The sequence below is a fragment of the Podarcis gaigeae genome, assembly GCF_964106915.1.
Source record: "Podarcis gaigeae genome assembly, chromosome: 5".
In the NCBI taxonomy this organism is placed as follows: domain Eukaryota; kingdom Metazoa; phylum Chordata; class Lepidosauria; order Squamata; family Lacertidae; genus Podarcis; species Podarcis gaigeae.
The window spans coordinates 59,775,851-59,787,634 of NC_139681.1; the positions used below are offsets into that span (position 1 = coordinate 59,775,851).

The 11,784-nt window shown below is 45.9% G+C and overlaps 1 protein-coding gene across 1 annotated transcript; it reads right to left on the reverse strand.

Moving 5' to 3' along the window:
• Nucleotides 1-217: 217 nt before the first annotated feature.
• Nucleotides 218-9,604, reverse strand: GOT1 (glutamic-oxaloacetic transaminase 1). Its single transcript, XM_083740200.1, has 9 exons — nt 9,314-9,604; nt 6,003-6,184; nt 5,541-5,664; nt 4,578-4,690; nt 3,520-3,624; nt 2,680-2,830; nt 2,234-2,399; nt 1,591-1,733; nt 218-1,205 (listed from the first exon to the last, which is right to left on the reverse strand). Exons 1-9 carry the CDS (start codon nt 9,435-9,437, stop codon nt 1,066-1,068), a joined length of 1,248 nt encoding a protein of 415 aa, XP_083596326.1. The 5' UTR covers nt 9,438-9,604; the 3' UTR covers nt 218-1,065.
• Between the last annotated feature and the right edge of the window lie 2,180 nt (nt 9,605-11,784).

Genomic DNA, 11,784 nt, shown 5'->3' on the forward strand with positions numbered 1-11,784 from the left:
TTTCAGAGCTACCACAAGAGACTCACCTCTTAATCTGACAGCTGGAGAGACTGAGGCATGGAAAGGTCATTTCAGGTCAAGTGGAGGGTAAGAATAGGTGCCTGGATACAGTAATGGGTTGTTCCAATGGAGGTCGAGGATCAAATATAGTTTTCTACACAACAAACAGCTCTGTTCCTTTCTCCACAGCAGCCCCAAGTTGACCAAAAGACAGGTATGGCATGAAGAGATGTTTTATTGGTTGTACAGACAGAAAAGGTGGTTCTTAAGATTACAATCTTTGCTTGTGCAAGGCTGGAAACCAGGGAAGCAGCACCAGCCTCGCTCCCTGAAGTAACCCGCGCAGCTCATACGAGGAGACCAGTCGTTTTTGGTACATATCCCACAATGCCCAACCCTTCTACTGGAGCAGGCATGGGCCAGAGAGGATTGGTTACATAAAGTGCAAACGGAGATGCAGACAAGGCCATGTGCTTGGATTCCAGAGTTAGGTGCTGTTAATACCAAGTGGACCCCAAGAAGGAAAATTCCCACTGCCACCTGCTCACACACACAAACCGAGGGCCATTTAAAAGACAGGAAGAAGCTAGACAGACAAAAGTGCTGTTCTCAATCCATATTGAGCAAAGAGGTATGGGAGATTAGCTCCGTTGGTGGAACAGACAAACTACATGTTACAGTATGGAGGGATTCAGTTTTTCTTGTTTCACAGGGCCAAACTAGATGTTACATGCAGTTGTGTGTTTCTTTCTTCCACTGTTTTGGGTTTTTCAAAAACTTAGGGATGCTGGGGGGGGGGGGGAGCAGCTTAACCCTTTCTCACTCCACAGCCACTTTTCTACTCCATTCTTTCTAGCCAAAGGAAGAAATGGGCACTCTGTTCTCCCACACTGAGGCAGTGGGGAGGAGGCTGGTAGCCGCTTCAGAGAGTGGTAGAATTTTAACCAGAAAAGTGGCAAGAGGCAATCGGTGTTCTATTTCTTTGCCTAAAACTCCCACTTTCCAAAGGCTGCTGTTGGTTTTAAAACAACCCAAAACGTAGGGGGAAAGTTACATGCAACCGATTTACTGGATCGTGGTGACGGCCTCGTGGATGGAGCTGGCAACGTAATCCAGGTTCTTCGTGGTCAGGCCACACATGTTTATGCGGCCGCTGGCCATCAGGTAGATGTGTTTCTCCTTGATCATGAATTGTACTTGCTTAGCTGGAGAAAGAGCAAAAGGAAAAATGGTGTCAGGCATCTCATCAGGTACCCAGAGCAGCCTTTACTAAGGTTTGCCGGCTGCAGCCAAGGTCATAGCAGGAAACGATGCTGGTAAGCAACCAGAAAGTGGATGCAATGTGAAGAGATCCTGTGAACTGATTGATAAAGGAAATGCACAGGTAGATCTCTTCATAGTGGAGAGCTGTGTAAAGATGGTTGCTTGGACTTGCAGTGGAGGGCAAGGAGGTACTATTGAAGCCAGAACCATTTTTGTTAGATCACCACAAGCAAAGTCAGGAAAGCTGCTTCATTCCGTGTACCACACCCCCTCCTTCCTGCCCAGGCTCTTCCGATGTATCTCTACGCTGCCCACAGCTGTACTCACGATTGAGGCCAGTGAAGCTAAACATGCCGATCTGCTCCGTGATGTGATTCCAGGTGCCCGGTGTCTGCAGCTTCTCAAGACGAGACCTGAGCTCTGCCCGCATCAGCAAGACTCGATCTGCCATGGTCTTCACATTCCCCTTCCTGTCGCAAGGGGAAAGCATTAGTTCAGTCCAGCACCAGTTTTTTTTAAATGGCTGGATTAGGGAAGTGCTGGGCAGTAAACGGGGCCCATGATCATGGCAGGGATCAACTTAACCCCTCCACTTCTTGCTGTTCCTTAGGTAAAGGGGACCCCTGACCATTAGGTCCAGTCGTGGCCATCAGGGGTTGCGGTGCTCATCTTGCTTTACTGGCCGAGGGAGCAGGCGTACAGCTTCTGGGTCATGTGGCCAGCATGACTAAGCCGCTTCTGGCGAACCAGAGCAGTGCACGGAAACGCTGTTTACCTTCCCGCCGGAGCGGTACCTATTTATCTACTTGCACTTTGACATGCTTTTGAACTGCTAGGTTGGCAGGAGCAGGGACCGAACAACGGGAGCTCACCCCGTCGCGGGGATTCGAACCACCGACCTTCTGATCAGCAAGTCCTAGGCTCTGTGGTTTAATCCACAGCGCCATCCGCATCCCTTGCTGTTCCTTACCACTCATCAAAAAGCTCTGGAGTCGTGAGTGTCGTAGCCACAATACGTGCGCCCTGCGAGGGGGGGTTTGACCAGGTGGTGCGGACAATCTTCTCCATCTGAGACAAGGTGCGCTGCACATTGTCGGCATCCTTCGCAACAACAGTCAGGTTCCCCACGCGCTCATCTGAAAGAAAAGAAAGGAAAGTCAAGCCATAAGCCTTAGGCCCGGTGCTACAGCCCACAGGGCGAAAGGAAATTCTTACTACCCTTTATCTGAATCTTTACTTAGTTATATCCCACCTTGTAGTTCTCAAACAACAACAACAACAGGTTCTCATAGTGGCATGAAACAGCAAAACCATACAATGCAATAATTGTTCTTTTACAGGCCAAAATAAAAAAGCAGCTTAACATTAGAGCAGAACAAAATCCGAGAAGCAGGGAAGTTAAAAGAATATACGCACTGTACAGGCCAAAGTTTTTGGAGAAGGACTGAGCACAGAAGAGTTCGAAGCCTTCAGAAACGAAGTAGCGGACAGCCCAGGCATCTTTGTCCAGAGAACCCGAGGCAAAGCCTTGGTAGGCAGAGTCAAAGAAGGGGAACAGGAACCGGCGCTGCAAGGAATGAATAATTAAGGGGAGAAGATTGGTCTTTGGCACTTACTTCAGGGCATCCTCAACTGCCATCCCTGAAAGCACATGGCTGCCAAAGACCCGGCCTTCTCAGTGATGGTGCTCTCTCTCCCCAGAGAGGTTTCCTCAGCACCTACTTTATTGCCCTTTTGGGGCTTCCCAGGCTTTTCATTTTTGCATTTACATTTTAATTGTTTTCTTCTTTTTCTAACCTGCCCTGGGAATAGGATTAAAGTGAGGTATTAAAACACTTAACAGAGGAAACCAAAACCACTGGTTCCACACACTCCTTCACTCAGCAGTATGGAACCTAGTGTATTTGTGGCTATAAAGAAACCTATTTAAATTTATTTTAAAAATTAAAAGTTGTTTTCTGGCGGTGTCTACTGGTTAGGGTGTCAGTAGGTCTGGCGAGATATAGATATAAATCCCCTCTCAGCTGCAGAGCTTACTGGGCGGCCTTGAATCAATCACTGTCTCTCGGCATCCCCAATCTCATAAGGTGGTTGTAAAATTAAAACTGGTGGTGGGGAAACTGTACCATTTAGCTGAGCTTCCTGGTAGGAGAGCAGGATAAAAGGTAACAGTACTAATAAATTAATTCAAAAACGCCCAGAAATATGGCTTTGGGCACAGACTCTGGGAGTACCTTGTTGCAGAATTGCTAATACCTTCATAACGGCAGCAATTTGTTTCCATTGCTCCTGTGTGGGGTCTGTGCCAGTTGGGTTATGAGCACAAGCATGGATGACGAAGATGGAGAATTCTGGAGCTTTCTGGGTAGAGAGAGAGAATAAAACCCAGTCTATTATTATTATTATTATTATTATTATTATTATTATTATTATTAATTTGTATGCTGCCCATCTGACTGGGTGACCCCAGCCACTCTGGGTGGCTCCCAGCAGAATAGCAAAAACACGATAAAACATAAAACATTAAAAATTACCCTGCACTAGCCATTTATGTTTGAGACTCACTGATGGGACTGTACAATAAAGAGCCAGATAGAAGATGCTGCTTTCCAGATGAACACAGAATTGTAGAATTGGAAGGGACCACAAGGGTCATCTAGTCCAACCCCCTTCAATGCAGGACTCTTTAGCCCAACGTGGGGCTGAAACCCATGACCCTGAGATTAAGAATCTCATGCTCTACCGACTGACCTATTCTATATATATGCATTATGGATAAGACAAATTAGGAGCTTTGCAGGTTTCAATCAGATAGTGAAGAAATGTTCAAGATATTATATGTCTATAAAGTTCTGGTATTCTATGTATATAAAATAGACACTAACAAGACAAGGCACCCTCACATAGAACACTGCCACCTACAATGACACACATACACTTTTACAAGACTAGCATGGGCTGTGATTCAAAGAACTCTCCAGATTTCCCCTTCCAGCTGCAGCTCTATAAAGGGCCCCCTGTTTGGAATGACTGTTCAGGAGGCATGAACAGATGTGGTAGGCAAAGCATCAGATCCACACAGGGAGATCCCCCCACAGCTCTGAATCCCACTGAGTGAGAAGATGGGATTCATGCATGGTGCTGTCTTGCAGTCAAGAGACACAGACCATCCTAGCAAACGTCTGGCTAGCCAGATGTTAAACCCAATATTACAATAGGCTAGAAATGTTGCTCCCGTAAAACATCTACACAGTCCCTATTCAGCTTTCCTTCTAGGTTATGTTACACCCAATCCGTAAGGACATCTGGCTCACCTCCAAGTCCTCCAGGAATCCCTGGATGTCCAGACCCCTGTTTGCAGCATCCCAGTAGCGATAGGTTCGGATGTCCTTGAACCCAGCATCCGTGAAAACAGAGTTGTGGTTCTCTGGGGGGAAAGAAGAGAAGCATTCATCATTCAGCCAAAGCTCAAGCTGTTCAGGATTAGAAGGGATTCTTTAAAAAATGCCCCAGATCTGTTTCTTCAGAATTGCCCACCAGGGCTAGGAATAGTATCTCACCTATCCTGTCCTTCACCCTATAAATTGTAGCCTCCACATCTGCTCCCCCTTCCTACCTTGAGAGAGAGAAATACTGTGTTTCTAGATCTGTGTTTGGCTTCTTACCTTCATGCAAGGGGCAGGGGCGCTGTGTTTTAGACGCCACCCTCAGGTCCTCCCTAATCCACTTGCACATGACTCAGGCCTAATCTGCAATGTGAGCCAAGGGGGCAGAAAACAGACTAGCAGGCTTCAAGCAGCACTGTATTTCTGTCAAAACTGCTTGATGCCTCCCCCTTCCCCGTTCCTCCCCCTCCTTCTTTGGTACCCTGTGTGCTTTCTTCTCCTTCTGTATTGTGTATATTAGTTTAGTCATGGTTACAATTATTTAGCCAATTCTTCCAAACCAAAGGAGTGTGTGTGTGTGTGTGTGTGTGTGTGTGTGTGTGTGTAGAGAGAGTGAGTGTTGGGCTTTCCCTACTACCATAAGAGAAGTGCTGAATATTTTGATTCTATGTGTGTGTATCAATAAACACCCTCATTTTAAGGCCTATGTGAGTTCCTGGGTAAATCTACTAAGATGTGCTATTGCAACTGTCTAAAGCTTCACAAGACTCTTAGAAAATGAATGTGTAACACATGTCTACTGAGGAGGCTTGCAAACAATGGGGAGCCCAGCTTCCCCTCTCTCTCTACCCCAAACCATGCCAAAAGTGCCAGCCAGGCCTTGGCACTCACCCCAGGAAGGAGAAGAGATGTAGACAGGGGTTGCGGTGTTGTTGGTTCCATTGTACCAGCGTCTCAAGAACTCTGCTCCAATACGGAGAGCCCCTGTGCCCCCCAAGGACTGGACACCCCCCACCTGGAACAAAGAGAAAGCAATAATTAGAAGGCAGGTGCTCTTTTCAAGGCAAGATGCCTGGAAATCCTATAAGCAAGAATCCAGTTTCCTATAATAGCTTTATTGAACTATACTGAGATCCTTACCTGTCCCCAAATTCCTCTGTTCCAATCAAATCCCAGTTTCTACATATGTGTGTGTGTGAGTGAGTGAGTGAGTGAGTGAGTGAAAGAGATTATATGCCCCAGTGCCAACCTATTCCCACCCTACCTCTTCCATGCCATCAAGCTCTTCTGTGTTCAATAAGGCTTAACTTGCACGGATGAAGTTCATAATAGGAGTTTCCTCTTCAGGCTCACCCTGTTCTCCTTGATGGCTGGGCTGTCGTCTCCTAGGGCAATTCGTGAGGAATTGGAACGAAATTCTGGCAGGCCCAGGATGGGCAGGTACTCGTGGTTCAAGCTGAGGTCCTTGTTAATCATCTGCTCCACTTTCCGAACCACTGGCAAGACCCATGGCTGCCCCTCATCTGTGCGATAGGCTGCAAGTGGAAGGGGAAGGAATTGTTCTAGATACAGACACACATCTCTTATCCTAACCCTACCTCTCAGGGTTGTTGAGAAGATGGAAGGGGTCTGGGAGAGACATGTGCCGTGCCTTGAGTTTCTCAGAGGAGAGGTATGGTACAAAATAAAAGGATGGACCAAAAAGGCTTACTGCAGACAGCTTGTTCTCTCTCTTACTCCTTCCAGTCTTGCTTGCCACTTTATCCTTTTGCAACGGGATGCCTATCTCACACAGAAGGTCTCCAATGAAAGTGCCATTCCCACAACCCCTTTGCTTACATATTCAAATCCAAGCACTTTATTCCAATTGAAAAGACTATCAAATATGACAGTTTGGTCACTGCACCTAGCAAGATTGGAGGCTCAGGTACGTCGAGAGCTTAATGGGATCTTCAGGCCAAGAACACGAAGAGTATGCCTGAAGGCAGCAAAAGGGCTAGCATGGCCCATTAAAGAGAGTAGACTTCAAATCCTGAGCATGAGCTGCAGAGCACAGGTAAGAGAGACCACAAACAACAACTGACAAGTATTCCAGAGGATACTGGCAAAGAGGGAACTGGCAAGCTGGCTTCTAATTAGTTTGCTGAGGGTCAAGCTTTGAGCTATTCACCTGCAGGAGGTGCAGGGACTTTGGGGCAAAGGGGAACCAGGCAACCATAGATTTTACAACTTGGGAGCAAAGGCTAATGCTTTAGAAACTGCAGGACTGGCAGCTAACTAAACACTACACTCAGCCTGGTCTCTGCTGCTTAAGGGCAGAGTCCCTTTTCCAGTTCCTGCAAGGCCCCGGCATTAACTTGCTCAAGGTCGTGTGGTTCACCCAAGCAGAACATGGGCACCGGCCCAGATCTCCTGACAGCTGTAGCCCAGTCATAAGAACATCAGGTGCCAAAAGTCTAGGCAGCATCACAGCCCCCTACCTGAGGGAAGCCAATCAGTAGCAACTGTAGAAAGTACTGGGGAAAGAAGCCCAAAATAAAGGATAACCGAGATTGTCACAGGACGCAGAATAGAGATGAAAGAAGAAAGGGGGAAATGTATGCAGGAGGGACAGTGCAGGTAAAAAAAAGGGGTAAAGATCCAAAAAAGTCCTGGATCTGACAACATTAGATTAAGAAAGAGACAAAATTCCTTTTCTCTCCACAATCAGCCTGACCCATTTCCTTGTTTTTCTCTTCACGGCTTCAATTTGTTTCCATCTGTCATTATTGGACTTTTGACTATAAACCAGGGTACATAGCTTCATTAGCAATATTGCTTCAACATTTCCAGTATTGGTAGAAGTCCCCCATTTAGGCACTGATTCTTGTAATACACAGCCCCTTTGCTAGTAGCTCTACCTCTTTCTGAATGGCTCTCTCAGATCAAAATATCAACAGCAGAACAGTGCCCATGTCCATATGAGTCTTTAACACCTATTAAAAGCATCAATTTTGGCACCATCCTTCTGTATTCTGCAGATCTGCTGTGATCAACCATAGAACCCCATGTTAATATTTATAAATGGTACAGACAAAGATCTGCAGGTGAGATGAAGTACAAATACAATTTCCGTAAACTGAACTTGGCTGTGAGAAATTACATGCCATAAAGTATAAGCAGTATTTAAAGATACAGAGCATTCTTCTGTCTGCCTGCAGATAAAAGCGTACAAATCTTCCATTCAGGCAAAACAGATTATATGTGCAAAACCCTATAACCACAACCCAATCATTACATGTAGTTTCCTGCTGAACTTTTTCAGATGTTCCTTCATGAATCCAATGGCAAAGGCATGAGAATAAGAAAGGGTGCAAATTGCAAGAAAATAAGAAAGGGTGCAAATTGCAAGAGACTAGAGGCTCTCAGCCCCACAACCTACCAGGGTGATTATCTTTAGGGGTACTTCCAGACAACCTGATTTATCCGGATTTGGTTGCAGAGAGATTAGAAGACAAGATTAGTTGACATCGCATCAAAAGCCAGTGTTATTCTGCACTTTCCAGTGCTTTCCCCCAGCACACTCCTTATCGCCAACAGTCTAATATTTGGGGGGAGCATGTTTGTGGCACAAAACCTCCCAATCAAACTATAAATGTGCAATCTCAATTTGCCAATATGTGATCAAATCTTTCTTGAAAATAATGATAGTCTAGAAGCACCTTGGATTTCAACTGTGTGCAAGGCAGATCAGGGATCATTGAGTGTTAGCCATTTTTTATCTACAGAATTGGAAAGTATTCTGATGCGCATTTTTTCCTGCTAAGCCTGAAAGCCATCAAGAGAAGTAAAAAATTTTTCCAGAGGTTGCACAGATGGTCCCAAGTAGTTCAGATCATCAATGTAATTAAAATTGTAAACACACACCAATGCATGTTCAACTGAAAGCATAAGGGCTTTTTCAGTAATGGTCCCTTCCACTAGTGCTCTTATCATTTGATGGCCAATGCTGTTTTATGGTTGCTATGCACTTAATCATTGCAGTTTTGTGCTGCTGATAATATTGTTGCAATGTTATACTGCTTTACAATTTTGCATGTTTTTAAATTGTAGAGAGTCACATAGAGACCATTGGTATTAGGCAAGGAACAAAATGAATCAAACAACAACAGATCAACAGAAGCTAGATTCTCTAGAGTCTAGACTTTATGCAGGATTTTGAAAGTATAGAAAATATGTCTGAATCAGTTGATTGTGAAACATTCATACAAATAACAAATTGTTTTCATCGCTGCCCCCAATTGTCAGATTCTTGCATCCTAGTCAGATTCCCATCGATTTCTTTTCAGACAGAGCTCTTCTATGCCTCTTTGACAGATGGGTGGTAGGCAGAAATTCAACAAGTGCAAAGGTTCCCTGGCACGGAGCTGCCATTCTAGAGAGGCCATCAGCTGATGGATTTCTGTCTGTTCTGTCTCCCAGCCGCTCAAAGGCTCAGGAGGACCCCTCTTAAAAAGGTCAGGTCGGTGATGGGCACCCTGCCTCAGAGAATGACAGCTCCCGTCTCCCCAGGGCTCCTTGGGATCAGATTTAGGTCCTTGACCCCCCCCTCCAAGTTCAACCACCCGTTTCCGCCCAGGAGCCGCATCCACGCGTGCTTCCCTCCTCCCGCCCTGCTCTCTTACCTCCCACTCCCAGGTTGACCTTGCGCGGGTCCCCATCGGCGCGGAAATCCGCCGTGAGCTGGAACACAGCCACGGGCGGGGCCTGCGGGACGCTGGTGAACACGGATTTCCCTCCGGGAGACATTGCGGGGCAATATCAAAGCTGGAACCCCCCGAACGCCGCTGCCTGGAGGAGACGGAGAGTGTCACCTTCACCGCAGACAGAGGCAGAGAGAGAGAGAGATGGGGAGAGCGAATCCCCGCTCCCCAATAGCAGGGAGGCGCGCCCTCCCGCCAATCGGAGAGCCGCTTTCGAGGGGGGCGAGGCGGGACAGCCAATCGCACGAATTTTCAGATTGCCGGCTAATGGAATACCGCATACGAGGGAAGCCCCTGAAGGGTAGCCAACCACTGCCTTCTAGAGGCGGGACAAAGCTACGAATAACCAATCCCTCCGCGGTAGGAGAAGGAGTCATAAAGCCTATTGTAGAAACGGAATAGGTCGGGTTCTCATAAGGCCCAGCTGCGGCCAGATGCTCTGCCGCTAGGAAAGGCGGGAGCGCGGGGTTTGGTTCGGAGCGAGGCGGGGAGATTCTGGAATTTGCAAAAACCACCTGGAAAGCTCCCCAAATTGTGTAGGGTCAACTGTGTTTGCTCTTGGGAGATTATGTGGGCCGAGGAGGAGGCGCTTGTTTTATTAATTAAACAAACTAATATTATTGTAATAAAAGCCCTAAGCGGGTCACGAGAAATGTTAAAGTTATCAATTAAAAAACAGTTACAAACCTCACCTTCCCGACAGGAGTTGAACCCATTGGAAAGTTACAGCCCCTACTGTGGCTGTAGAGACCAATACAGGAGAGACATGTTTTGATGCAGCTTGTGCTGATGCAGGTGTACCATGGTGTTTCTTCTCTCTGTGCTCCTCTCAGAGGAGCGGTCATTTCTCCTCTAGTCACTGCTGTGAATACACGACATGACCATTTCCAGACACTCCAGTTGTCTGGAATTCCCACACAGCGAGGTTAAGGTTGCCAGCCTTCCTGTCGCTTTTGCAGACATCTTTGTAACAGAGTTGGTCTGCCAACAGGCCCATATAGCACATCCTTGGGGATCCTGCCATCTTCCATTCTATGGACATTACCAATCCCGCATAGATGTCGCTGAGCCAGAAGAAGCACAAACATGTTTGGAATGTGGGCTTGAGAGAGCACATCTTTCTTTGAGACTCTGTCCTGCCATGTGATGCCCAAATTCTTCCTGGCGCAGCACATATGGAAGGCATTGGGGTGTCTCTCCTAGTGGGTGTAAGTTGCCCATGACTCACTCCCATAAAGCAGTGTGCTCAACACACAAGCTTGGTAGACGTTCATGGTATCAGCCGTTAGCATCACATTGCTCCATACTCTTTTGGAGAGAAGAGCCATAGCTGCCTTACCAATATGCTAGTCTAGCTCAGCATTGGTGGAAAGATTGCTGGTTATGATGGAGCCCAGGTAGACAAAACAATCTTCCACCTCAAGCATGCGGTCACCAGTGTTGATGTGTGGTGTGCTGGAGATGTCCTAACCCAGGATGTTGGTCTTCGTCACACTGAACCATTTTCAGCAAGCACCAAAAAGAATACCATGAAAGTACATGTCTAGTGTCAACAACTGCCACCTGCAAGGAAAGGAAACTCAATCTACCACATTTATCTTTTAAAACTTCTTTAGCAGTTGTATCTTAAGGGCTTTGGGGGCTATTATGTGTGCACCTGTGACTGACAATTGTGCAGCATTCTCACACACCATATTCAAATATGTTTCTCTCACCATTTGAGTGTACAACACAATTATTTTAACTATGATCATGTACATTCCCTGCTTCCCAATCCATTTTCCTTTTCTGTTGCAGCTTTTTCGATTATAAACCTGAGGGCAGGGATTGTCTTGTCTGTAGTGAATCATAAGCTTCCCTGGGAGCCCTTTTTGTCTGAAGAGCAGGATAAAAATTATGTCAATAAATAAAATATTTGTTTCTCAGAAAGCAATATTTATGGGATAAAAATAAATACATATATTGCTTGTTTGTTTTCTTATTTATTATTTAACAACTATGAAGCACCTGATATCATTAAAAGACATGGCATCCCTGCTCTCAATCTTAGTCTTGTAGATACAATATAACCATAGTCTAGTAGATACAATACAACCGTTATAAATATTTGGGTGGACAATGTGTTCACCAGAACTCTTCATTCGGCTGGATGTTAGGCAAAGCAGGATGGGGAAGGAAAAGGTATTGAAGCCACGAAGTCTGTATTTATAAGCTTTAAAGTGTAGCAAGTGATAGTAAATTTATGGTGCAATATTACAGCCTCTTAACCTAGACTTCTGAATAGACACGTATAGGATTGCACTGCAAAATGGATTATACTATACTAGGTGCTTTTCAGGTTACACCTAGGACTACTGGGTAAATAAGCAAATGTCCACTTTTTATAACTATAG